Here is a 25,662-nt window from a genome sequence, read left to right as displayed (position 1 = left end):
ATAGTTCTAGAAAGTTACTATATGCTCAATCCTGCACAAGCGCGGCCGCAAAGACATGCCGTCTAGCGGCCGCAGGGGTACATAATTAAGTTCAACCTTGTCAGAGCAGCTCTTCCTTTATATTAATGTCCTAAAAAGCATAGTTGTAAATTCCCTAATTTATTTTGATGTGTCGCCTCATTGATGGTGCGGGATAATTGAAACGAGCAGATGCCGTACCCATACGAAGCTCATTACTTTGCCCACGCATTTCACTGCTATGGTGCTATGCAGCCTGAGTTGTAAAAGGCTCATATAAAATAAAAGGAGAAATTTTGCGGAAGTGGTCCAAATTCTCTTCTGTACGTTGCAGTAGTAAACAATGTTCTCCTCGTAGCTGCTTCTGTGTAACTCCCATCAAATTGCGGCTTGTCGCCATGAGCTGCGGGGCGGGGGCAACAACGTTGACCGCTGGCCAATCGTTCTACCTGCGAATCACTCAGCTTGCTTTCAGCATGAGCCAGGCCCTCAGCCTGCGGAAGCTTGCCGACATTATGCATGTAAGGCGCAGCAATTGAAGACAAAGATGTAAGCAGGTTGCAAATTAACGCAGACGTGTCTCGCCATGCCAGGGCACAACGAGCTTATCCCAGCATCCAGTGTGGCTTCTTGGCGAGTATTATGGAGCTGCTAATGGCGGGTCTCCTGAAATCAAGCTTTTGGATACAGAGGTGTGTTTTGTCCGTGACAATTTCCTAACCGGTGAAGGTAAATTTTCCAGGTTTTGTTTTCTTGCAGTCCTTGGAGGCCATGCTTTCGGACTTCAGGTCACGCTTATGGCTGACCTATCGCAAAGACTTCCCGTCCCTTGGTAAGGGAAAAAAAGTAGGGTTTCGGTTCATGGTGGGACGACTGTTGCTAAAGCCGCCTCGTCGCTGCAGGCCCGTCCATGTTGACAAGCGACATTGGGTGGGGTTGCACAATTCGTAGTGGCCAAATGCTTCTTGCAGAGGTATGTATTGCCTCCGCAACTGTAGTGTACTCTGAAGTCAAGCCCGTAACTGGGCCTTGGCATTAATGCGGCTCTCCAGGCTTTAGCTCGTATTGCTTTGGGGCGCGGCTGGAGCAGACAACTAAGTACGTTGGAAGAGGTGCAGCCCGTGGTCACGCTTTTTGTCGACCACCCAGACGCACTACTCTCCATTCACCGCATCTGCGATGCAGGAGTATCAGCCGGGTAGGTGTCATTGAGCTAAGCTCGTACGTGTTGTGCGGCGCTCCGGTGTGCTAACCCTGGGAAACGCGAACTACCCCATTCTCGCTGACGTCAGATCCCTGCTGCCGGTCTGGCCACCCGCAGCATCGTGCCGGGACGCTGGGTGGGCCCGTGGATGCTTTGCAAAAGCCTGGAAGCCCTCTTTTCCTCCGTGGACAGAGAACGACCCATGGGCCTGTTTTTGCATGTCGCCTGTGGTTCTGGGGGTGGTGCGCCCGAGCTAAATACCACGGCCATTCGGGTACGAATGGCGACAGCGGCGACCAGCGTCCCCACAACAGGGCAGGAGCTGCCCTCCAGCTATGGGCGGTGCATGGGCAATGTTCCTTCAGTTGGGCAAAGCGGAGACGCGTCGCCGCTGCCATCACCGTGCTGCTCTCAGCTGAGGGATGGAATTGCGCAGCAACTGGGGCCCGCGCCAGATACAGGAGGGGTTTCGCTGCCAGCGGCAGGTGTGCTGGACGGGGATGACTATGACCGGCGAAGCTGCAACCATTCGTCTCAGACCGGAAGCTCGGGGACGGACACGTCCACAGACAGAGATTCACGGTCAAGACAGCAGGTTCCTGAGGAGCTTTCGGGTGAAATGGCACCTGGGCAACGGGTTGCGAAAGTGACCCATGGGTTGCCAGTGAACGCCGTCACGGAGCTGAAGAAGGGAAGTGCAGAGGGTAGCACGGGCTGTGATGGGCCTGACATATCTCCAGCGCGGAGATCTGGTTCTGCGTGTGGATCTAGAGAAGCGCCACGGACGAGCGGGGGCAACCGCGCAAGGGACTCCGCCTTCGGGGCCGCGGGGTGTCGAGGCGCAGGTGCTCAGGGCTACCAGCATGGCCTCTGCGGAGGAGACGTAGCCGCGGGACCCTCTGGCCGACCAGCTGCATCTGCGCCACTGCTGCTGCTAATACCGCTCACGCTTGGGATGGATAAGGTAGGTGCGTATGGCCATCGTGACATGCCGGCCAGCAGGGCCGGAAGTTAAAGCGTCCCTTGGAATGGCGGTTGAAAATGGAAACCCAGTAATAGGGGTACGGCGTTGGCCAGGTAGGAAGCTCGTTCCCTTTGAGCAGCTTTTGGCCAGATTCACAAATCATTTGGCCTACTTCTTGCTCATGGGGCCTGGTAATTTCTATATGACTTCTGGCTTCACCATTCCTTCACCCCTCTGGGTCGTCACCTTGGTGACTACACGCACAATGACCGAATATGCGCAAACGACTGGAACAGCGATCTCCAGGTACCTAAAGGTCGGCACGTCAGCTGATGAATGTAAATCTGTGATCATCTTATTTCTGTTGGCCGCGGCTGCCCCGCAGATCAACCCGGTGTACCTACCGCAGCTGCAACGGATTCTCACCTGGCCGCAAAGCGTGGGCATCGTGGGCGGGCGGCCTAGCGCGTCGCTATACCTTTGTGGCGTGCAGGACAGCTCGTTTTTGTTCCTGGATCCTCACGAGGCGCAACCTACGGTCCGGTGGGGGATAGCCGGGGATGCTGGCCACACTAAAGAAGCCGGGAACGGTGGCTCCGCGGTTGTATTGCCTGCCAGCTCTCTGGCGACCTACTTTTGCGATACAGTGCGCTTGATGCCTGCCACGGCTCTGGACCCGTCTATGGCGATTGGGTTTCTGTGCATGGGAGCAGGTGCGTGGGGATGGGCTGTGGGGTAGGCTCTTCCAACAGGGAGGAGGATGAAGGGCTTGCGTACGCGGGGCAGGGCACTTGCGTACGCGGCGCACACCTCGTACAAATGGCAAAGATCTTGAACGCAATTAGACCGCTAATCTTGCACTATCCAAGGTTGGTACACGACAAGTGTGCGCATTTTTGAGAGTCGCGCAGGTATACATACAGGGCATGAGATGTGAGCAATGTCGAGCATTTCGGTTCTTATGCAAGCGAGGCTCTCCATGGTTTTCTCATTGCAACCCTTCAGCGCAACTTTGCATCGCCTTTCCACATTCCGACAGCTGACCTGGAGGACCTATTCACCCGGCTGGACGCACTGGCAAAGGAGCACAGCCTTGCGCCGTTAATGACTCTGACGTCGGGCACAGCTCAGGCTGGCGTGGGGCTGGAGGACGATTTCGGGGAGCCTGAAGTCGGTGGGGCACAGCATGGGGGCCAGCAGCAACAGCTGGAGGAATGGGAGTTGGTGTAGTGCAGTGTGGCGTGGCGGTGTGACACGGTTGCGAGGTGTCTCGCCTTTCCAGCAATGCTGAATGGGGCTGAATGGGTCAATTTTTGAAAGGCGCTGCTGTGCACGGGGGAAAGCTGGAAGGCGTGAACTAGCAGGCAGGCGGTATGCAACCCGGAAGGAGTTGGCGATGGGGATTCTGATCTGTGGCTGGAGACCTCTAGAGCGGTGTCTAGGATTTTTGCTCCCCTATTCATGGCGTTAAAAGATAAGATTGCGTGGAAGGGAAGCCAAAGCAAGCCAGCAAGGGGGTGCTAGGACTGGGTGTTGTGCAGTTTGTTAAGTTGTTAAGAGGAGCACAGATGGATTCAGATGCGATAAGAACGCCCCAGCTGCATTGGATGGGGATCCGCTACTTTTCCCTGTGATGTCTGAGATACAAGGGGATGTATGCATGTACAATAGCCAGGTACGGACGGGCCCCCGCTATTCAGCATAAAACGTTTTCTTATAGGTGCACTAACTTCCGAGCTGAGGAGCGATTTTAAAGGCCAGACACCTTTTTCTCGCTGAGGAGGAGAAGGGTAGGCAGGTTGCTCATCGGGCGCATGTCGTACATAGATTTAGAGCTGCATCGCTGGGTCAACAATTGGAAATGTTGATTTGTTTGATACCTGTTTCTATATCCATGTGTGCCGCAAAGCGGCATTTCTGGACATGGACTGATGTCCGTTGCGTGTTTATATTTGCTGTTTACGCAGCGTAGGAGCATCTAGGTAGACAACGACTTAAGTTTGAGGATCCGGCGAGCTGAGTCGATCCTTCGAAATAGGAACTGCAGCTCTTGGCTGCCTGTCGCGTTCTCGCATCCAACATGCGCTAATCGCGAACTATAAAGTCGGGTAATTAACTTTTACGGCCCGATAATTTGCACAAAATTTGCAAGACGTCTCGGATTGTAAGATTATGGAAGGAACGCAGGTCCGCAGTCACGCTTGCAATTTTTGCATTAAGAATTACGTTGTAGCTATGCAGGATTTCACTTGTAATAGGCAGAAAATATTTTGCGTTTGAACCTTGTATTTTACAAATACAGACAGTGAACGCGAAAAGATATGCATTGTATGCTTTGTTAAAAATCTTGCAGCCGTACGCAATCAGTACGACTTTCTAACGCGTCCGCTGTTGGAGCCACAAAGTGCAATTTGCAAAGTGTTCACAAGGCCACATCTGTGCAAGGTGTTACACTGTAGGATCTTGCGCACCTGCGGTGACATCAATCTTGAAAAATGGCCACTATGTTGAACAAGCGTGTTACTGGTGCCTTCGGCAAGCAGATACCGGTGCGCTCTACTCCGGTCTCTGCTGTTCGCCCAACTCGCAGCTCTGTTCGTGTTGCTGCAACCGCTGCGACCGAGGAGAATCTTGGCTTCAAGACGATGCGCGATGGCATTAAGGTGGCCGCTGACGAAACGCTGCTCACTCCGCGCTTCTACACTACGGATTTCGATGAGATGGAGCGCCTTTTCAACCTGGAAATTAACAAGAATCTGGACATGGCTGAGTTTGAGGCTATGCTGGCTGAGTTCAAGCAGGATTACAACCAGCGCCATTTCGTGCGCAACGAGGTGAGCTGTTTTCTGCAATCTTGGAATGCTTGGTAATACTATTCGCGCGGCAAGTCTGGTCCCATTATGCAGCTCGGTCTTAGCGAGTACACGGTTCTCTCGCCGATACACTTGCAGACCTTCAAGGCGGCCGCTGAGAAGATCACTGGCCCGACGCGTAAAATTTTTATCGAGTTCCTCGAGCGTTCCTGCACTGCCGAGTTCTCTGGCTTCCTGCTATACAAGGAGCTGGGTCGCCGTCTGAAGTCGACGAACCCGGTTGTGGCGGAGATCTTTACGCTTATGTCGCGCGACGAAGCTCGCCACGCTGGTTTCCTCAACAAAGCAATGTCAGACTTCAACCTTGCTCTGGACCTGGGCTTCTTGACGAAGAACCGCAAGTACACCTTCTTCAAGCCTAAGTTCATCATCTACGCAACCTACCTCTCGGAGAAGATCGGTTACTGGCGGTACATTTCGATTTACCGTCACCTGCAGCGCAATCCTGACAACCAGCTGTACCCTCTGTTTGAGTACTTCGAGAACTGGTGCCAGGATGAGAACCGCCACGGTAAGGCAGTACGGCATGTGTTTTCTCTACGTGTCTTCCCTTGCATTGAGCTTTGATTGCCAGTCCTTATTAAGTTCCACAACATTGTTTGGAGCTCCGTGATTACTGAGTTGCCGCGTAGAACGCACTGTTGCCTTTTCTTACCCTTTCCCCTCTACCGCTGCATCAGGTGACTTCTTCACCGCTGTCTTGAAGTCGCAGCCTCAGATGATTGACGACTGGGTTGCGAAGCTCTGGTCGCGGTTCTTCTGCCTGTCTGTGTACATCACCATGTACCTGAACGATCACCAGCGCGACGCGTTCTACAGCTCTCTGGGCCTTAACACCACTGTCTTCAACCAGCACGGTGAGTACACATCGTGCTTATAGTACAGGTAATATGCGGGAGTTCTGTGTGCTGCACGCTGCAAGCCTGTAGTCAGATGTCTTCACGCCTGTCCCGACAGTGTCCCAAATGCTTCGGCCGTCTCACGCATGACGTGGACTATCCTTATTTTCGCTTCCAGCATCAACATGCTGTTTTCTTCCACTGACGAGAGTCCGGAATCCCTGACGGCGATGGGATGGCATCCTGTCGGTGTGATGCAGTGATCATTGAGACGAACAAGTCGACGGAGCGTATCTTCCCGGCAGTGCCAGATGTGGAGAACCCCGAATTCTTCAAGAAGATGGACCTGCTGGTTAAGTACAATACCCAGGTGGTGAACATTGGCAAGATGAACGTGCCGGATGCTGTGAAGGTGCTCCTGCGTCTGCCCCTTCTGGAGCGCATGGTGGCGGAGGTCTTCCAGATCTTCATCATGACCCCCAAGGAGTCCGGCTCGTACGACTTTGCAGAGAACAAGACCGCGCTGGTTTATTAAATTTGCGCGTGGTCTATGCGAAAGTAACCTTGCGTTAGCTGCCGCCTATACTGACGGCAACGGCAAAACTGCACTCGCGGAGCCGTACAGTTGGTGAAGACACGGAATGAAGGCCCCGACGTGGTCACACCCGGAGTTCCTAATGGTGTACGTGCTTCAGCGCAGCGCAGAATTGTCGGCTAATCATGTGATTCTCGTCTCAGTTTTTATATAGCGACCGAAGTACGTCCAGCAGCTCAGCTTAGCGCGGGTGGTTGGCGTTGAAGAATGCGTTGGTTCGGTATTTTAGCAGCAGAGCGGAGGTAGAGGCGAGTCGCGCAGAGAGGATTTGAGGCACGCCGTTGTGCGCACTAAGATGCACACGTCGACATAGCACGTGTGACGTTCCAAAGGAAGAGTTTGGCGTTTGCACAATCGGCGTCATTGCTTCCTGTTGCGATGCGGTGTATAACACGGATTAGCTCGGTCATATGGTTCCTTGGTTGACGCTAAGGTCGGGCGCATCGTAGCAGAGCATGCGGGGGCGCACATCTGACGCGCCTGCTCTCCGTTATTTTGACTATTTCGATTTTGTTTGGCGTCGGAGGGAGTTTTGTGTGCTTTGGTTAAGGGTCGCACATCCGAAACGGAGGGTGAAACATGTACAGCGGGAGGCGCCGTACGGTTGCATCTATCCTTTGTTGTTGTATTCGTATGTTCAGTACGGATGTTAAGAGGGTTACGGTGTGTGACGCGAAAGAGAGTGATGGATGAGAGGCATGGAGCATGAAAGGATGAGAGGGAGGAGATCTGCAATGCTTCGCAGGGACTACTGATGAACTCTATCTTTGATTTCACGTTGACTAACGGGTAATCGCTTGACGAGGTTGAATGTTTATTTCATACAGTGACAAATGCGATGTATCGCTATCGTACATGACCGTGACAGTCATGTAATGGCGATTACATGAGGCCACAGGTTGCGGCTGTAATGCTGGATACAGGCTAGCTTTCCAATGTCCGTTGGGTCAATCTAGTGCCGGTGCTTGCAACGTAATCTGAAATACACTCGATTTATAAAATGGCGGATAAGGGCAGAGTGGGGAACAGGGGGAACCCCACAATCCACACGAGTTGGGCACGTATGCCACTGTGGTTCTCGCTGTTCCTTATCTCGTGATTGCTGGGGCAAGAAAGGAAAATCTAGGTGTTAGCGTACGGTTCATACCAGCGCTTATCGATACGTACGAGATAAAGAACTGGCCAGTCACATCGGTCATATGGTGAAAAGAGGGAGGAAACGGGCACGTGGGATGAACGGATATGAAAGCCGAAAGCTTGAACATCCAACGCGTAAAATGCACGCTAAGCACTTAAGATGCATAAGGAGATGCCTTAATGCGTTTTCGCGGGTGGCAGGGGTGAAAAGCCAGATAGGAAAGGGCCTACCGATCACTACGAAGCTGCCGGCCATCTTCAATGGACGCGGTGTATATATTGGATTTCTGGCGATTTGGAAAGACCTCATGCATGCTCCCGCTCAAGCCGGCTTCCGCCAAACGACTTGCAGCTGAATGCACCGAGATAGTCATCCGAGCTTACTGTCACCCAGAATGATCTGCCAACAAGTGTTGCATGCCACCCAGAATGATCTGTCACCCCGAATGATCTGCCAACAAGTGTTGCATGCCACCCAGCTACGATGTCTGATACAACCATTACAAGGTAGGGGGGCAGGGAACCAACCCACACCACTAGCCGTACCTGCTAGCGGGTGACGTTAAACCAACCTACCCCAGGGCACGTACCCCTAGCAAAATGCAGGGAGCCGTGCATTCGCAAGTACCAAAAGTCCGCAAATTCCCAGGCCTACACACAAAAGAAAGGGCATACCATACATCCGGACACTGAAATAGGGTGTAAGGACGAAAGGAGGGGCAGGGAGCGAACGCTGTCTTAGGTTCTCTGGGCGACCTGTTCGCCCGCAGCAGTGGACGGCCTCCCGAGTTTGCTGCCATTCAGCTGTGATGATGTTCCCCGAACGACTGATATGCTCATAGCCGTCGCATGCCGCGATGTGCTTGCTGCCGCGCAGCGGTGACAGCCTTCCATGATACGACCTGCTCGCAGCTATGAACGTCCATCTGTTTTTTTCACCACAAAGCTGCAAAGGCTTCCTCCGAACGAACTGTGCGGCAGCCGTTGCACGCAAGTTTGCTCCCGCTCAGCCGTGAGGGCTTCCCCTGAACGACCAGCCTCCAGCCATTCCATCCCACGCCATATTTGCTCCCAAAGCTGAACGACCTGACTGCAGCCATCAAGTGTGCTGCCGCATGCTTGGCTGCTGCTGCTTATTTTGGACGCCCAGCTGTGTTGACTTCCTCTGGATGACCTGCTTGCCGTCATTACGGCCTCCCAAATTTCCGCCTGCTCGGCCGCTGCCGCGTCCTCAGAACGACCTGCCCGACCCGTTGCACTCGGTTCGAGCTTCTACCGCTTCGGCTGTGAAGGCTCTGACGGCCTCTGTATACTCGTCTCATGTATTGCGGGGCTTTTTCCAACCCGCCCTCGGCCTACACAAGCGCCTGCCTAGCATGCCATCTGCCCCCCCCCGTGGTGAGCTGGATGGCTTGTGCCTAGGTAGGTTAAGGTGCTTGCCTATTGCGTGGGTGCTTTCTGGGGTGTTCGCAGTAGTGAGTCATTCACCCAATCCGACATGCGTGTGCATCATGACCTATTAGTAAATGCTGTCGCATGCTGGCATCTTATTTAGGGTTTCATGCTCGAATCAATCATGACAACCCCCGGCTTTTACGGATGCCCCCGCACTTGTAACTAAGCCCACGAATGTTATTAACAAGGGTTCCATGGCCTGATTTCCCTCCAAGTTTGCATACACTGAACACATAGGTGTGTCTCACACCCTGACAATAGCGCCGGGCGTTTGCGCCTGTCCATGATAAATCCAGCCCCCTTGGTCGATCCAGGACTACTACTACCGGCTGAATAAAAACAAGCACAACAGTCTCGACTGTTCCCATACGCCCGAGCTCCTGAGCATTGGCCCGCACGTCAACATATTTCGTGCGCTTCTATTCTGCTTTTGTCGCAAGGAATATGTAATAGCTTGGAATCGGTTGACGAACTTTTGGAACTTTGTCGTATGATTGTCGCGAGTTCGGAGCTAGCTGAGCTCGTAAGTGGATAGGTAAGGTCCGCTCGTAGACCCTTCGCGGAGCAAAAGATGAGTCTACGCGCGGCTTCAGCACGACGGCGCCAGCGTCAAGCTGCAGGCCGTGATTAACCTCGCCATGAGCACCTTCGTTGCGAGCCGGACCGCCCCGCTCCGCCTGCTCGACCGTCCGTCGAAATCCCGCTGCGCTTCGGCCAGCCGAGCGGATGACCTTTTGGACACGTCTCGATACCAATTGAAAGGGGTGGGACCGCTCCTTAACAACTGGGATGATGAAGCTGACTCTACTTGCAATATCTACTGTCTTAGGCCAAGAGGAACAGAGCTGTTACCGATCTGCAAGGAGCCGTACTATCCACTTACGGGCCCAGCTATTCCAGCATTCGTTCAGCTCCTGAAGCATTGAAGCACGTTCCTTGATCTAATCTGCAAGGAAACCGAAGCTCGCCAGCCGCTGACTTCTTCACATACTGCTTTTGTATTGCTCATCCTGCACGTGGTTCCCCCGCGGCCAAACACAACAAACATGACCGCACTAGGAAGGGCGCCTTGGCTGTAGCCCTGCTGTAGTTCCCCAGAGTTCGATTCCCTACCTCGCTCCCGCGATAAAGACAACAGATCTACGCATGTATGCACATAGCTGTCTTCTCAGACAGCCTGTGACTTTACTTCTGCCGTCCTGCTCCTTGCAAGTGTGTCAGACGACTTGATACTTTACTGCTGTTGCGATGCACCTTGCTACCAGGTCCCTGGTGCACTTTAAATCACGTCACCGCTCACCCTACCATCCCAAGACGGTAACATCCTTTCTTGCATTCGTAGCTACCCTTATCCCCACCTTAGCGGCGCATGACGCAACGCTGGAAGATATCTAGCAACTGAACGATCATCTTAGGTGACAAACTGAATAGGGCTGGTCCAGCGGACCGCCTCCTGCCACCCGCTTTACGCTGCTGCTATCGAAACTGGCTTTACATGGATTGTCCGCAGGATAGATGCACCCATGAAATGAATCACGACACCTTGTCGCCATCCCGGGTGCCACCGTCCTTGTTGCCCTTATCTTCTACAACAGCCCGTACATTTGCGCCCAGGGAGAGTTGCTTGGCTGCCAGCAACCGAGTCTCTTGCAGCTCCGCCTTCACGAGGTCCACATCCTCAGCCTGGATGTCAGGGATTGCAGTGGGCGGCATAGGGACAGGACATATCCCGTTGCTCGGCTTGGCGGTTGATTGCATGGCTACTCATTCTGCATGACCCCCCAGGTATCGGAGGTATTCATGACGCCGACGCCAGGGAAGGCTAGGACCACGCACGTGCAAGGCGATAGGCATGCAGGCCGCCCAAGCCCTACCCATTCACTCACTGCACCAGGCTCCGCAAGCCGTACGGATGCAGAACCTTTGGCACAAGAGGGTGACCCCGATACGTTCCAGGCATTGCAAACTAACAAACAGCGCATGGGCTACTTCTCCACCAGCCACCACCACCCTATGTCCCCCTCCTGCCGATTTGTATGGCGCAGCCAGCCATGGCCACGTGGCCCATGTAGGGATCGCCTTGGCCCCCGCCCTCAGTCTAGGGACCCGCAGCGCCTCCGCAGCGCACCTGGTACTCCAGGGAACGCTCGTACGAGGCTTCCGCCAGTGCCGGCTGCGAGGAGGATGGGACCCAGACACATGCGACATAAGGCCCCGGGGGGTAGTATTGGCCATCACCGGCGGCACTTGGAAACTTAGTGCATCACGCGCACTTCTTTCCAACATGTTGGGTCACTCGGCCGGTATGGCACCATCCACGGGGCTCGCAATAAACAACAAGACGTCCATCCCAGAGCTGTGGGAGCGCACCGAGCGACACTGCACTGACGTGTCCGGAGCGGCGCGGTGGGGTGGGGTGGGGTGGGGTGGGGTGGGGTGGGGTGGGGTGGGGTGGGGTGGGGTGGGGTGGGGTGGGGTAGGGTGGGGTAGGGTATGGTAGGGAATGGTAGGGTGGGGTAGGGTGGGGTAGGGTGGGGTAGGGTGGGGTAGGGTGGGGTAGGGTGGGGTACACGTGGTAACTCGCCCAACACCGTGCAACGCACCGCACGCGGCCAGCCCCGCATACCTCACCTCCCCGAAATTGCGTTGAGCCCTGGCCAGTGCCACGTGCGCCTCCGCCCACTGCGGCTGCAGCTCCACAGCTCTTGAGGCCGCCCGCAGCGCCTCCCAGGTGTACCCTAGCTCCAACAACACCTAGGGGGGAAACATGTGCGAGGAAGTGGGAAGTGAACTGCCGCCAGTCTCCAAGAGGTCCGAAACTGCTGAGGAGTGCGTAAGCCCCAGTGAGCATGCGGTAACTCCCCCGTCCCCGGGGCCGCCATTGCACTGCCCCGGTAGCGACCCTGGCCCCACCTGCGCATGCAGCTCGTGGAGGTCTGCTCGCCCGGGAGCCAACCTCACGGCCTGTCCCAGCAGGGCCCTCGCCTCAGTGAAGCGACCGGCAGCCGCGTGCTCCTGGCCGCGCTCCTGACGAGGGCCAGGGGCGTGCAGGGTGGTCAAACGAGGATAGGCGCCCATCGGGGGTTGGGAGATGCTTTGCCGGTGCAGCGGTGAGCCTACCATGGGTGATTCCGGGTGCATGACTACTGACCTGTTGCCTACGAGAGGTATAAACTATACACTGAGGGAGGGGGCAGGCCTTCAAGTGGAACCCGTCAAAATACGGGCAGTGTGTTCTATTCCCATAAACTTCCTCCCACCCCTACGCCACGCACTTGTTAAACACAGCAAAGCGCGGGACCCCTCCCGGGTCCTATTACTGTTGTCACCATTCAATGGTACATGAGTGTCGGTCACTTTGCCACAGAACTAAGGCGTGAGACCATCGGTGCGAAGCTTCTGTGCTCTAACCTTCAAATCGGCTGCCATAGCTATCGTGTCTGCCTCTTCTTCGCTCGATTCATCTGCAAAAGCCTGTAACTTATTTTGCGACAACTTGCCTAACTTTGGCCTTTTGCTCACGGACGCCATGGTTACTTTGCTACTTTCTGTTGCTCGGTGAGTCCCGGTATCGGAAATAGGACGCGGATTTCAATACTTTTCGCTGACAGATATAGACAAAAACATTGATACATTAAATGAACCCCATGCAAGGCTTACTTGACTGCGTTAATCGCAATCTGCACGCTGAGCCACTCACAAGAACAATGTACTACATTACAGTTGGACCTTCCAGAAGGTGATGTGAGGTCACAGCAGTTAGGCAGATATTACCTTAACCAAGAGGGTTTCTAATTCCTCATCTTATACAAGCTGACTGCTAGCCAATCTTTCTCCTTCGCCTCTACCAACTGTTCACGTGCATTTCTTATTGGCAGATAACACCATAGTAGACAGTAAAATATCACCTTACTAAATAATGCTACCTTCTACACGGTACCATGCTGCTGGTGCTGGTCGTCGTTGGCACCTAACGGGGCCGGCGCCGAAAGTCCGGCCTACCTTTCTACGGAGGATCAAAGTGCGGGCGGAATCCTCTGAGTTTGGACTGGTAGGATTCTATCTTTGCAGACCTCTCTGTTCGTCTGTGCGTCTGTCCAACTCCTTGCACAAATGTCCTGGCGAGCTCACGCAGGCGCCAGCACAGCCGAAAACGCCATATGGTGAAATGCTCCAGTATTACTTGCGGATGGTGAGTACGACCCAGTGCTGCGGATGGTTGCCGGCCCAGTGCACAGCGTGTCTAGGACGCGAAGTTTCCGGCCACGGGCAGCTGGGGCCCATCGGGCATGGAATGTGTAAGGGGCTACCCTTATGCCCAATATCCGTGGTGCGATTCCCGTTCTCTGAGAGAGCGACAGCACTATGCCGTATGCTGTGTGTATCAGGCTCGCAGGTAGCGGTAGCCGGCCTTCATCAGCGCCAGGGGCTGTCGGCTCTTCTCTGGCAAAGAGCCATGAGGTTGCGGGCATTAAAAGAACTGTAAACATCAGGACGATTGCGGGTATCTGAATGATCTCCAACTTCCTATCACCCCGCTCTTCCCCGAACGGGTTATTACGGTTCGGGCCCTCGTTCACGAAGAGATTATCCTGCGCTGCCGCCGCTGTATCGTATCATTCGCCATTCGCGGCTCCCGATAGCCGATAGCGCTCCCTCGCCGGCACCCCGCCCCCTCCCGGGTTGCCGGTCTCTGTCTCCTCCCACCCGTCCAGTCCACCTGCTACTCGCCGCCCGCAGGAGCCCCACCTCTTCAAGACCGCCGTAGATACGCAACTGACCAAACTGCGCGAGGAGAAGCTGCGCCGGCAGGAGAAAGAGGAGCAGCTGCTCGCCAGTTCGGATGGGACAGAGCTAGCGCTTTACAGGTGTGTGTATGTCTGTGTGTATCTTTGTGTGTGTGTGTGTGTGTGTGTGTGTGTGTGTGTCAGTGGGCCAGGGGCTGGGTTAGGAAAGGCGTACCTAGTAGGCTCTACAGCGACATCATGTACTCGAGTGGCCGCATCAGAGGCAGATAAACTATCAGGGCGAGGGTGGGGGTTCCACTGAGCCGCAGGGTGCGGGTGGGGCTGTCAAACCAGCAGCGCATGGGGGGAATGTACCCTGACGGCTTCTCCATGGGCCAGCATCCCTCCAGGCACTCGTCCCTCGTGGTGGGGAGGTGGACGCCGCACGGGAGGGTCCGCTGCCTGGCCGCTGTTGTGGCTGGCATAGTTATGGGCTCCTACCGTACTGGGACCGACGCCCGGTGGAAGGGCCCCCTCCATCATCTGCCTCTCAAGGCACCCCCGGACCATGCCCGCCCCTTTTTAGCCGTATCCCACCACACGTACCACTTACAAGTCGGCAGCAGGACAGGCAGTCACCGTAGCGGGGCCGCAGGTGTTCCTGTGCTCACCTGGGCCCCACAGTAGAGCCGTATGGTGGCCGCCTTCTGGCTAGCCGTCCGCTATGGAAATTTTTTGTGGACAGCCTGGGGGGCTTTTCCCTCTTCCTTCCCGTGCTGGGGACTCCGCGGCAATTGACCGGCGGTCTGCACCCCGCGCCTAGGGTGGTTCCGCGCCTCCCCCCGGGGCCCCCGAGCTGGCGCGTCATGAGCTATGATGGCGGCAGTGGGCGGGCTCTGGTCGTGCGGTACCGCAAACCACCACAGTTCAGAGCGACGGCACTGTACACAACACAATCAACACGCAGTTCGTTGTCTCGGTGTTATCGTCTCATCGCCTCCACCCGCTACACTCCCCCTCCTTCCCCTTGCCGCTGCTACTGCCGCTACTGCTGCTGCTCGCCGTGCTTTACCCCCAGGCGCATGGAGGAGGTTCGCGAAGTTGAGGTCCGGGCGACCTTGGAGGACCTGATGTACGTGTCCATATTGGAGAAGTTCCTGTTGCTGGGGGTGGACATGCTGCCGCGTATGGATGGTGGGTAGCTGGGGGGCGGGCAGGAGGGCGGGACGGGTAGGGGGGCAGGAGGGCGGGACGGGTAGGGGGGCAGGAGGGTCGCGAGGGGCTACGGAGGGCGCAACGAGGGAGGGAGGTGTGGGTGAGGAGGGGATCTGCCAGGCAGGGGCCAAAAGGCCCTCGACCACCTGGGAGAGATGTCGGTGGGTTGGGGGCGAGTGGGATGGTGTGGCGTGGGATGGGATGGGGTGCGTAGGCGCCGCCCTGAGGAGGTGTGGGTGGGCGGGCGAGAAGAGGGAGCGTGCTGAAGAGGAAAGTGATGGCAATGACGAAGAGGGAGGTGACGAAAATAAGCGGGCAAGCTGATGCGTGCGTGAGTCCGCGCTGTCCGGGGGTTTCTGCTTCACTCGATTAACGGTTGTTCCCATCAACCGCATTCGGGTAGGTGATCCTCTGCGTTCTGCTTCGTATGACCGGCGTCGCCCCCACCACAGCTCAACCTTTCCGAACCACTATCTTCCCGCAGGGTTCGTGGACCCCCCGTCCACCAACCTCAAGGCCCTGACTGAGGGCATCCACAGCAAGGAGGCTCTGGAGCTGGTCAGGGAGCACCTGCTCTCGGTCATGGGGACTGCGGCCACCGCGTACAGCAACGCCTACGTGAAGATGAGCAAGTTCCAAATGGCGCAGGCAGGTGGCGGAGTGGCTGCCCCACGGCCCTCGCGTTCGGGAGGGGAGGGGGAGGGGGAGGGGAGGTCACTGTGCCCGTAGGTGCAGACTGATTCAGCGCACGTTAGAATTTTCCTTTTGATCGGCCCCTCAGGTCGTGCTTGTTAGCCATGTCGGGCGTGTAACACTCGGCCCCGCCAGCTGGCGGCGGCCCCTAACCCCCCCTCTCTCCCTTACCACCGTGCCCTGGTGGGGTGGGGTACCCCCATGTTGCGTTGCGGAGGGCGTACCTGGACCGCCGGCCTCCGCCGCCCCCTAACCTTTCAATCCCCCCTCCCCCTCCCGGGGCTCTCCGAGTGCCGTCGAAGGTTCCGCTGTCTTCCTTTGTACATACGGATGTGCCCAGCTCCTGATGTCCCATCCACCCAACCCGCCCTCCGCGGCGGTGGCCCCCTCCGCGGCTCCCCCTCCTCCCCACGCCAGGTGTACGCCGCCAGCGTGATGTTCGGCTACTTCCTGCGGCGAGTGGATCAGCGTTTCCGGCTGGAGAAGGCGCTGGGGACACTGCCGCTCAGTAAGGAGGACGCGGTGGCTCGCCTGGAGAGACTCTTTGCGGCGGTGGGTGGGTGCGGCCGGGAAGGGGAGGGGCGGGCCAACGGGGTGGAGAGCGTCCAAGTGGATTTTGCGGCGGGGTGACAACGCCACACCTCCGTTGGCTCCCCCTATTGACCCCAATACACACACACACACACACACAAGCACACACGCACTCTCTTGGTGCCGCGGATGGGAGGGCCAGGGTGGGTCGGGTCGGGTCGGGTCGGGTTTACCTCTGGATAACCGCTGTGGGACTGCGGGACCGGGGGCTGTGGGAGCGGCGTAGTGGGTTGGGGTCGGGTAGGCGATACCGCCTATTCGGGAGGGGGAAGAGTTGGGGGCCTGAAGGTGTACGTGTGCTGTGTGTGTGTATGGGCGCGTGGGCGCGGGAGAGGGAAAGGGAGAGGGGCCCAGGTGCCCGTAGCATGCTGCTGCTGCTGCTGCTGCTGCTGCTGCTGCTGCTGCTGCAGCTGCGTTGTTACATTTGTTACATAGGGCTGCGTGGCACCGGTACTGTTTTGCATGTCCGGCAGCAGCTTCAACACCCTGAGCCAACCCCTAACTGGAGTCTGTACTGTGGCAGCCAATCCGCCGGGTTATACGTCCGCGTCCTGCCCTCTTCCTCTTTCGCCTCCCCACACTCCGACAGGCTGGCGACGTGGAGACGTCGGACAATCCCGACTTCGCGGACGCCACCACCGTGGATCTGGACTCCCCAGCTCCCTCCTCCATCGGCAGCTCGGTAGACGAGGACACAACCACGTCGTCAGCAGCGTCCACTGCCGGGGCATACGGCTCAGCCAACCGAAGCAGCGGCGGCGCCGCATCGACCTCGGGCCGGGGGCCTGTCGGGTCTCGGCGGGGTCCCGGGGCCGAGGGTGGCGGCGGTCGGGGCAAGAGCGCCCTGCGGCGGTACGTGGAGTCGTTCGACCAGGCTACCATGGTGGAGACGGCGAGGGTGGTCAGCGTGGAGGGTGCGGCGCTGGTGGAGCGGCAGACGTCGGCGCTGCTGGGGGACATTAAGAAGCTCACCACGCAGATGCAGGTACGGGTGCAGGCGGCGGGTGCTGTGTTGCAGATCAGGGGCTGCAAACGAGGTGTCCTCGCTCAGCCCCTAATGACAGACTCATAAACACACAGACACACACACACACACACTCTCCGCCCTCCCCGCCCGCAGGAAGTCGTTGGTGACAACGCCAGCTCCATGCAGGAGGCTATTGAGCGTATGGCCAAGGCCGTGGAGCTGGACATGGTGGAGACCGTTACGATGGCTGTTGCCACCCAGAGGCGGTCGGTGCTGGAGGCCGTGGCGTTCGGGTCCTTTCTGAGAGACGTGGAGAGCTGGGTGCAGGACGAGTACGCGCTGCTCACACCTATCCCGCCACCGCAGCTGCCGCCGGCAGCGACCGTGTAAGCCGCCGCTAGCTGAGGGGAGAGGAGAGAGTGACGGGTTGTGGCGCCATCGGCGGTGGTGGTGGCGAGGATGTGTGCATGAAGAATATAATACGTATCTATGTTGGGAAGGGCCCCAGGCGAGGGAAGGGGGGTTATGAGGTGCAGCTCCTGCAGGGCGGAGGGGGGATGGGGGGTTTGGGGGGGGGTTGTATGTCTGACGGCTTACGCTGCGGTTGGCGGCCGCGACTGTGTGGGCTGGGGGGAGGGGCGGGTGCGGGCGGAGGGGCGCGGGGGGGGGGGGTTGCGAGTGGTGGAGAGAGAGTGCCGGGAGGGGGAAGGGGGGTGCGGTGGGCCGCGGCCGCGAGTGACACAACCGGGGGGTAGGGGGTAGAACGTGCTGGTGTTCGTGCAGTGGGGCAGCAACAGTTGCATGTGGGTTTTATGCGGTTGTACTTACCTTGTATGAGTGTAGTCGTGTTGTATGTGTACCTGGGGAGGGGCCACAACACCAGTAATTGGGAATGTGGGTTTCTGTTTGGCGGCTGTGTGCTGAATATGCCCCCAGTTGCGGGCCCCGGGAGGGTGGCACGAGGGCGCGTACGTACGGCATGTACGGCATGTTGCGGCTCGAGCCATTGGTTTCGGTTGGTGGGAGCAAATGTCGGCTCAATTTTACGTCGCAATGTACTGCAGCCGTTGTGCAGGTAGGACAAATGCGTATTTATTACGTAATATGAAAAACACCACATAATCCTAGTGAACGTCTAATCCTGATGATGACGATGATGATGATGATGATGATGATGATGGTGGTGGTGGTGATGGTGCTTAATGTGGTGATGGTCGTATTGCGCATTGCTGGGTATCACAACCACTCGTCGTCGCGTAAAGCTCTCTCGGTGTTGGATGTGAAAATAAATATTGCGCAACACGGAGGCGCAGAAGATTACACGATCGTACAGATTAGCAGATTAGCTTTTGGCATTTAAACGTCTGTCCTGACTGATGTAACCGGGGAAAACGATATTTCCCGAGGATGGGTGCGACTGATAATTGTACGATGGTACGGCAGGAACTGCTCTGCTTGAAATGCTTCACAAGCAATAGGTACTGTTAGTCATTCTCGAGGCTTACGCAATCTACGTGACGCATCCCCCTGATGGTGTAACTAACCACTACCTCAACTGCTACAGCCGTCGCGGCGAACGCTTCTTGAGTCTTTGCTTGCCCTACAGGATGTTACTCTGTGCTTCGGCTGCGAACTGGCCCGTTTGGTGATCTGCAGCTGAGGCGGTCAGCGCCATGCCGCCTCTCCAAGCTTACGGTCTACCAAATCACCCGAGCATAGCCTATCCGGCTGTGTCTTAACATCAGCTCGATGAGCAAAAAATAGAAAAAGATGAAACTAGCTAGCTGTCCAGTGAGACGGAAGCTGGCATTTTCGGAGTCAGAACGTCTGGTCCGGGTCGTTGGCAGGGTCAACTAGACCGTACGACATAGACCTGGAATAAGCTGCAGTCTATGTTCATCTACGGGGCGACACAGGATATATATGTCACAGTAGCTTGTGTGGTATTTGTTGGCCCAATGCCGCTGTCTTTATGCGTACAGCAATCATATTTGCGAGTTGCATTTGCAGGGCTTTAGTCAGGGACTGGCGATTGCGAAGAGTCGACCTTGTTCCCTTCACTCATGTCCGCACTGATTAACTGCAATTTACATGATGTTCATAATGCAATTAGTGGCGTGCATGCTGTGCGCCGGAGGCACTGCAAGCATGTTCCAGTTTGGCTCGGCCCATGGTCTCAGCTTGGCGGCAAAGCCCACTCGCGCAACACGTTGAAATTAAGTTGCATTTCTTTGCGGCAAGGAGCCTTTGCTTCAGCTACTGGTGTAGCTCATGTGTCGTTGAGCGTCCAGTCCAGCGGTGGGCCTGTCGACATCGGCTTCGATAGAGAACGCCGCGGCAACAGCCATGGCGACAGTGCCACATTTTCCAATTACAGATCTAGGGTTGTTTCCCTCCCTTTATCGGAATTGTCACAGCCACCGCCCAGGGCCCCGCCCCAGCCGGGCGGGGGCTCATCAGACAACAGCAGCAGCGGGCAGGGCGCGGGCGTGGGCATGTCCCCAACGACCACCTCATCCCGGCCGGGCCTGCTGGTAAGGATTTCATCTATTACTACGTTTCACCTTGGGCCAAGGCGCTCGGCAAGGCGGCTGTTTTTACTCGGGGATCTGCCCGATGTACCTTTGGGACCCTTACGTACCCTTTAGGTTCCCCTTTGCGTTTCCCCGACGGAGGGGACATCCGAAGGGATATTTACCTTCATGTACAACCCCTTCATGCCCTAAGGGACCTTCTGCCCCCGGGCAACAAGATCCGGCAATGACCGGCAGCTGCTGATGATGATACTGATGATACTGCTGCTACTGTTGCTACTGGTGCTGTTCGATGTGCTGTCTGCGACCGCAGGGTATGCCCGGCTGGCACCGCCCCAGCGATTTGGACCCATGGGTCGGTTCAGTTTTGCACCACGCCGCGAAGCTACGGCAGTGCATGCAGACCTGCGGACCAGGTGGGTGGGTGAGCAATGATGAGTGATGGTGGGTGCATCTGAAATTTGAAACATTCTGGGTAAAAAAAAGCTTTTGTGGCAGAAGACTTAGGGGGCCTATAGCCCCCTCCTGTCTGCCGGAAAGAGATGGAGCTGCTTCAATGTAACAGGTCCTTCTGTCCTCTCATGCTCAAGTGGTAAGGCCCATTTGAGGCCAAGGTTACGGCCCCGCCATGCGCCAATCAGGTTTACCCCTTCTCGCGCTGCTTCACGACCACGAGCTGCTACTGCGTAACAGCCACCGGCCGGCCCGCTACTGCGCCGATTTTCACCCGCAACCCGCCTGGCGCGCCGCCGGCGCAAGAGCGCTGGAGCGCCTGGACTCAGCATACGGTGCACTGTACTTAGACGCTGGGGTGTACGACAACCTGGAGGCGGTTCACGCGGCCCTGAAGCGGATCGTCGCGGTGGCGGTGCCGGAGGCGGTACTGGACCGCCACAACTGTCGGCTTCGTCAGATGGCGGGCACCCGGGACGGCGGCGACAACAACCGGTGCGACCCCTGGCACGAGGCGCAACCCCGCGGTGGAGTTGCGGACCCGGTCGCGGCGCGGGTGGTGGAGGACCTGCGGCGCCATGAGGGCCTGGCGGCTGCGGGCCCGGTCCAGTGGCTCCAGTTGTGCAGCGCCCTGCGTCCCCTCTTCAGGGCGGCTCAGCGGGGCCGGCAGCCGCCTCCGTCTAATCCGCCTGAGCCTTTGGGCGAGGAAAAAGAAGCCACTGGTAGCAGAAGCAGCGGCGGCGGCAGCAGCAGTAGCAGCAGCAGTAGCGCCGAGGGCAGCGGCGGCGCCGCCCACTTCGGTGATCCAGGGGTAGCACGGATACGGCGTCTGCAGTCAGCCATCGCGCAGCGCTCAGCGGCATTAAGGCGCCTAGGGGCGGGCAGGCCATCCCTGGCCCCTTGCCTGGCTCTCCACCCCGCACAATTAGAGCTGCTGCAGCCATGGTTGCCGTCGGGCGAGGAGGACGTGGGGCAGCAGCGGAGCAGCGGCGACGGTTCCGGGAGTGCCTCCGCCGCCGCCGCCAGTGGCAGCGGCGGCGGCCTTGTGGATTGGATCGGCGGCAGGGAATTGCTTGATGTGCTGACGCGTCGTCGCCGTTTGTGGCAGCAGGGTGGGAAGGAGGAAGGGGAGGCTGGCGGGGCTGTCGTTGAAAGCCCCTCAACGTCAGCGGCTCCGGAAGGCGTGAACGGCGTTAGCGAAGGCGACGGCAGTGATGCCCCGACGACGCGCACTCCCCGCGGTCGAGTCCTTACTTTCCTCGACGGCACTGCGCCGTTGGATTTGGACGAGCTCCTGCTGGACGCCACCGACGAGGCGATTGATCTGGCGGCCACAGCAGCAGACAGCCACCATCAAGGCCGCCGCGGAGTGGCGCGCTACGGTGCTGCAGACGGCAACAGCAGTAGTGATGCCAGCGGAGAAGATGATGATGGTGATGGTGATGGTGGTGATGATGGTAATGGCGTTGGAGGCGGGGGTTCACTTCTGTTGCCGGTGATCCGTCTGACCCCCGAGCTGGCTGGGCGGCTGCTGCAGCTGCATCCCAACGAGGGTGTTCGCTGGCAGGTGTACCACTCGGGGCCGCTGCGACAGGTACCTTCTGTTGGGGGGGGTGGGGGTGGGGGGTTGGAGATGACGTCAGGTGGTGGCCGCTACTGGTGGGGGGGGTGGGGGAGCTGCAAGATGTGAGATACGCCGGGTCTGTTCCCCGACTCCAAACGACCGGGTGCTGACCGGGAGGGGGTTGGGAGGGCGGGTCCCGTGGGGCCGCTAACTGTACTCGTCTGCAAGCTGTAGAGCTCTTTTACTTCCTTTGCTTCTATGATGTGAGGTGGGGTGGGGTGGGGTGGGGTGGGGTGGGGTGGGGTGGGGTGGGGTGGGGTGGAGGAGGCTGCCAACGGACAGGTTTGAGCCCCTCCTGCAACCCTCGTTTATCTGATTCTTAAGTTTTAAATACGCGGCCTGACTGTGCTGGTAGAGCGATGGTGGGTCCCAGCTGTGACGTCCAAAAGGGCTGTGTAGAAATCCCTCCACATGCTCGGGCTCCCTCGCTGCCGCCAGGTCAGGGCGATGTTGGCGGTGATGGACGAGCTTACGGAGCTGCGGCGGCGGCTGGCGGCGGCGTTGGGGTACCGCTGCTGGGGCGACCTGGTGCTCCAGGGGGGCGGCGCGGTGACCAGCGCTGGCGGCGGCGGAGGCGGGGGGGGGGGCGTAGCCGGCAGCGCGTTGGGCGGCCACGCGGCCATCGTACGGATGTTACGTGAGCTGGGCGCGGGGCTCCTGTCTTACGGTGACAGGTGAACTCTTAAGTCGAATACGTCATATGCTTGGATAGGACAAACCTGATTTAAATACCGGCAGAACATTCATAGCGCAGATTAACCGACTGATCGTAACCGCCAACTAACTAACTAACTGTCTCTTGTGTCTTTCCCAGCGAGCTTGACGCAATCCGACGGGATGCCCGGCGACCGGCTAGGGGCTCCAGGGGCGGTTTACCACCGGGCGCGGATCCGCTGGATCCATGGAATTTGCCGTTCGTCCTGCAGGGCCTTGCACAGGGCCAGGCTGCCTCCCGGTACGACACCGGCTGGTCAGTCGGATACGCCGACTATTTCGCGCCGCCGGGGCTGCTCCAGGTGCGGCCATCGGCCTGATAGTGACTTCGCTGCGAGCGCAAGCAGGAAACCACGTGCACACAGTCGTATACTCGTACACATTCAACGTGTCGTGTTGCACTCTAAGTATTTGCGTGCACGCGGTGAGGGGTGGGTCGTCCGATGTGATAGCAGCGCCGCGGCTCTCCCCACCACTGGGGAATCAAAGATCTTGACCTTCCCCCTCTCCTCACCCCTTCAGTGTAGTAGCCCAGTGGACAGGTGCTCAGTACGTCGCCTCTCCTCATCCTCATAGCGGCCTCCACATTTCGTTCGCCGCTGCCGCCAGCACTTCACAAAACTTTACCAGCGTGTGTATGTATGTATATATGTATATATATGTGCATGGACTCCTGCAGGGCAGCAGTGCGCTGTGCCGGGAGCTATTTGGATTGGCGCTGGAGGGGCCCTTACAGTTGGCTCCAGGGGAGATGACGGGCTGGATCCATGGGGATCCGGTTCCGGAGCCAGAGCCGGATTCTGATGGAGGTCGGTGGTTGCAACCCACATCGGGTTTGTCGGAGGGCGGTGGGATGGAAGCATCGCAGGACAGCGAGGGCCACGACAGTGGCGGCGGCGGAGGCGCGTGCGGAGGTGATGTCGTCTTGAAGGCCGCTGTGGTTTGCTGTCGTACAAACCGCCAGCTTGGGTGAGGGGTCCTTGGAGAGCTGCATCTCTGTGTGGGGGGCGGGGTGGGTGGGGACGGGACGGGAAGTGTGCCGCCGAGGGCGAGAGAGCGCCAAACCTGAGGAGCGTTCTAGCGCAGCCGCTGAGCGGCAGCCGCTGTTGCCAGCCCTTTCTTGTTGCTGTTGCTGCTTTTGCCGTTATTGTTACCTGGCTGACTGACTGACTGACTGACGGACAGATGGACTGACTGACGGACCTGCCTCCCATCGATGATGCGCTACTGCTTCGCGCAGTCCCGTACCAACCATCCGTACGTTCCCAGCACTGGGTCCGGACCTTCCGGAGTCTGGTTCTGATCGTAATACTGCCTGTGAAACCCCAGGAGTAAGAATAGTAAGTATAGATGATGAATGTGATAATAATGATAATGATAACATAATAGTAGCAGTAGTAGTAGCGACTTTCCTCTCCCGATCCCGGTCTCGGTCCGCACCTGCCCGCCCTCTAAAATAATGCAGATTTCTGTACCTGCACCTCCACGGGGGCCTGTCCGAATACCCCTTCACCACCCTGCTGCGACACGGACCCATGGGTCTGTCACCACGCACCGACGCGAGCGTGGACGTGGAGCGGCATGACGCCCGCGCTGAACCCGGCGGTGAACACTCGCTGCCGGTCGTGCTGGTACGAATGCCCTACCGTCCAGATGCGCGCTCCGAGTGCGGTGGACCAGAAAGTCCGTACTTCCTCAAGGTGGGCGTCCGGGCGACCTGCGAAGGGGTTGGAGCGAGGGAGAGTAGGGGCGCAGGGGGACGCGGTGGGTGAGTGCTGGGGTGCGCACACCAACGAGGCATGTGAGTGCGGGTGTGTGGGGGTGGGTGGGTGGGAAGGGTGTGACGTGGAGAGGGTTTGCGCCACGGCAGGGCACGGCAGGTCATGGCTGCAGGAAACCTCCGACGCTCATCGTATTGACCCCCCCATTACAACCCGCCACGCCCTGCCAAGATGATGGCACGCCATCATGCCACCCTAGACTCCCGCCACGCCCCTAAACCCCCAACACCACGTCCCTGCCGGGGTTCGCGCCCCCTGGAGCCGCCAACCCCCTGGAGCCGCCCTGCCCCGCACGTCCGGGTTTGTGTGGGAGCGCCTTCCCAACCACCACCATGCGCATCCATCCGCCACAATCCCGTTTCCATTCCTTCCACCCACCCACAACCCGCCCCTCAGGCATGGCTCCACGAGCTGGGTCACGCGCTGCACCACATCGCCTCCGCCGCCATCTGCCGGCTCACCGCTGCAACGGACCTCCTGCCGCCTCCACCGCCACCGCCACCGCCACCGCCACCGCCTCCACCGCCACCGCCACCGCCTCCACCGCCACCGCCACCGCCTCCACCGCCACCGCCTCCACCGCCACCGCCACCGCCACCAACATCACCGCCACCGCCACCATCGCAAACGCCGTCACAGCCGCCCTCCTCCCCGCCCCTCAGCACCGCCAACACCTACACAATGATGACGACCGCCGCCGCGGAAAGCAACGCCAACAGCACGAACAGCGACACCACCACCGCAGCTGTTGTTACCCGCTGTACGGATGGGCTTATCGGCGGCAGCGACGGCGATGACGACCTGAAGGACGACGACGCCGGTGCTGCTGACGCTCCCCCTCGTCCTCGTGCTACGGCTGCTGCTGCAGTTGGAGGTAGAGGCGGTTGGCAGTTGGCGCTCCTGAGCGGCAGTAGCTGCCCCCTGGACATCCGCGAGGTCCCCTCACACCTTATGGAGCACGTGTTGAGGGACCCAGGATGTGTACGGCAGCTGTCACGACATGGCCGCCTGGACTGCCCCCTGCCGCTGAGGGACTGTGCCAGGTGTGTGTATATTGAGTGTATTGAGTGTACGGATGTGTGTAGGTTGGGGCCCTCGCTCAGCCGCCTGCTGGCCACCCCGCCCGCCGGCCTCTGGCTCCTGAATGCTGCGTGGCGATGGTGAGATGCAGCACGTGGCCAGCACGGGCGCGAGGCCGTTCACGTTCGGGTAGTTGCTGTCAGGGATTGCCCGTGTTTTCGTAAAACCCTGAAACCCTCCGCCCCTTCACCCCGACCG

The 25,662-nt window shown here is 58.2% G+C and overlaps 5 protein-coding genes across 5 annotated transcripts in view; 4 read left to right on the top strand and 1 right to left on the bottom strand.

The window, feature by feature from the left end:
- Nucleotides 1–660: 660 nt before the first annotated feature.
- On the top strand, nucleotides 661–3,416 carry apg4 (autophagy protein; the record flags this gene model as incomplete). Its single annotated transcript, XM_002948262.1, has 5 exons — nucleotides 661–710; nucleotides 1,204–1,261; nucleotides 1,638–2,186; nucleotides 2,572–2,899; nucleotides 3,226–3,416. The coding sequence occupies 5 exons, from the start codon at nucleotides 661–663 to the stop codon at nucleotides 3,414–3,416; spliced, it is 1,176 nt and encodes a 391-aa protein (XP_002948308.1).
- A 1,232-nt stretch (nucleotides 3,417–4,648) lies between these two features.
- VOLCADRAFT_80084 (copper target 1 protein) lies at nucleotides 4,649–6,433 on the top strand (the record flags this gene model as incomplete). Its single annotated transcript, XM_002948261.1, has 4 exons — nucleotides 4,649–5,020; nucleotides 5,138–5,570; nucleotides 5,740–5,916; nucleotides 6,159–6,433. Exons 1-4 carry the CDS (start codon nucleotides 4,682–4,684, stop codon nucleotides 6,431–6,433), a joined length of 1,224 nt encoding a protein of 407 aa, XP_002948307.1. The 5' UTR covers nucleotides 4,649–4,681.
- A 4,185-nt stretch (nucleotides 6,434–10,618) lies between these two features.
- VOLCADRAFT_88516 (uncharacterized protein) lies at nucleotides 10,619–12,514 on the bottom strand (the record flags this gene model as incomplete). Its single annotated transcript, XM_002948118.1, has 5 exons — nucleotides 10,619–10,768; nucleotides 11,214–11,258; nucleotides 11,717–11,839; nucleotides 11,999–12,112; nucleotides 12,497–12,514. The coding sequence occupies 5 exons, from the start codon at nucleotides 12,512–12,514 to the stop codon at nucleotides 10,619–10,621; spliced, it is 450 nt and encodes a 149-aa protein (XP_002948164.1).
- A 739-nt stretch (nucleotides 12,515–13,253) lies between these two features.
- On the top strand, nucleotides 13,254–17,668 carry VOLCADRAFT_88515 (uncharacterized protein; the record flags this gene model as incomplete). The annotated part of the gene is made up of 7 exons (XM_002948260.1): nucleotides 13,254–13,277; nucleotides 13,826–13,953; nucleotides 14,891–15,006; nucleotides 15,512–15,687; nucleotides 16,138–16,272; nucleotides 16,901–17,296; nucleotides 17,432–17,668. 7 exons carry the CDS (start codon nucleotides 13,254–13,256, stop codon nucleotides 17,666–17,668), a joined length of 1,212 nt encoding a protein of 403 aa, XP_002948306.1.
- A 2,390-nt stretch (nucleotides 17,669–20,058) lies between these two features.
- VOLCADRAFT_88514 (uncharacterized protein) overlaps nucleotides 20,059–25,662 on the top strand; it is a gene marked incomplete at both ends in the record, with an annotated part of 7,361 nt that continues 1,757 nt past the window's right edge. The window contains 10 exons of the mRNA XM_002948259.1: nucleotides 20,059–20,228; nucleotides 20,506–20,869; nucleotides 21,197–21,859; nucleotides 22,328–22,563; nucleotides 22,704–22,905; nucleotides 23,283–23,572; nucleotides 24,069–24,234; nucleotides 24,271–24,371; nucleotides 25,047–25,204; nucleotides 25,253–25,427. Coding sequence (XP_002948305.1) covers nucleotides 20,059–20,228; nucleotides 20,506–20,869; nucleotides 21,197–21,859; nucleotides 22,328–22,563; nucleotides 22,704–22,905; nucleotides 23,283–23,572; nucleotides 24,069–24,234; nucleotides 24,271–24,371; nucleotides 25,047–25,204; nucleotides 25,253–25,427 — 2,525 coding nt within the window. The remainder of the gene's footprint in view (nucleotides 20,229–20,505; nucleotides 20,870–21,196; nucleotides 21,860–22,327; nucleotides 22,564–22,703; nucleotides 22,906–23,282; nucleotides 23,573–24,068; nucleotides 24,235–24,270; nucleotides 24,372–25,046; nucleotides 25,205–25,252; nucleotides 25,428–25,662) is intronic.

Source organism: Volvox carteri (genome assembly GCF_000143455.1).
Source record: "Volvox carteri f. nagariensis unplaced genomic scaffold VOLCAscaffold_9, whole genome shotgun sequence".
NCBI lineage: Eukaryota > Viridiplantae > Chlorophyta > Chlorophyceae > Chlamydomonadales > Volvocaceae > Volvox > Volvox carteri.
Note: the sequence above shows the minus strand (reverse complement) of the source record. Positions and strands in the feature narration are given on the sequence as shown.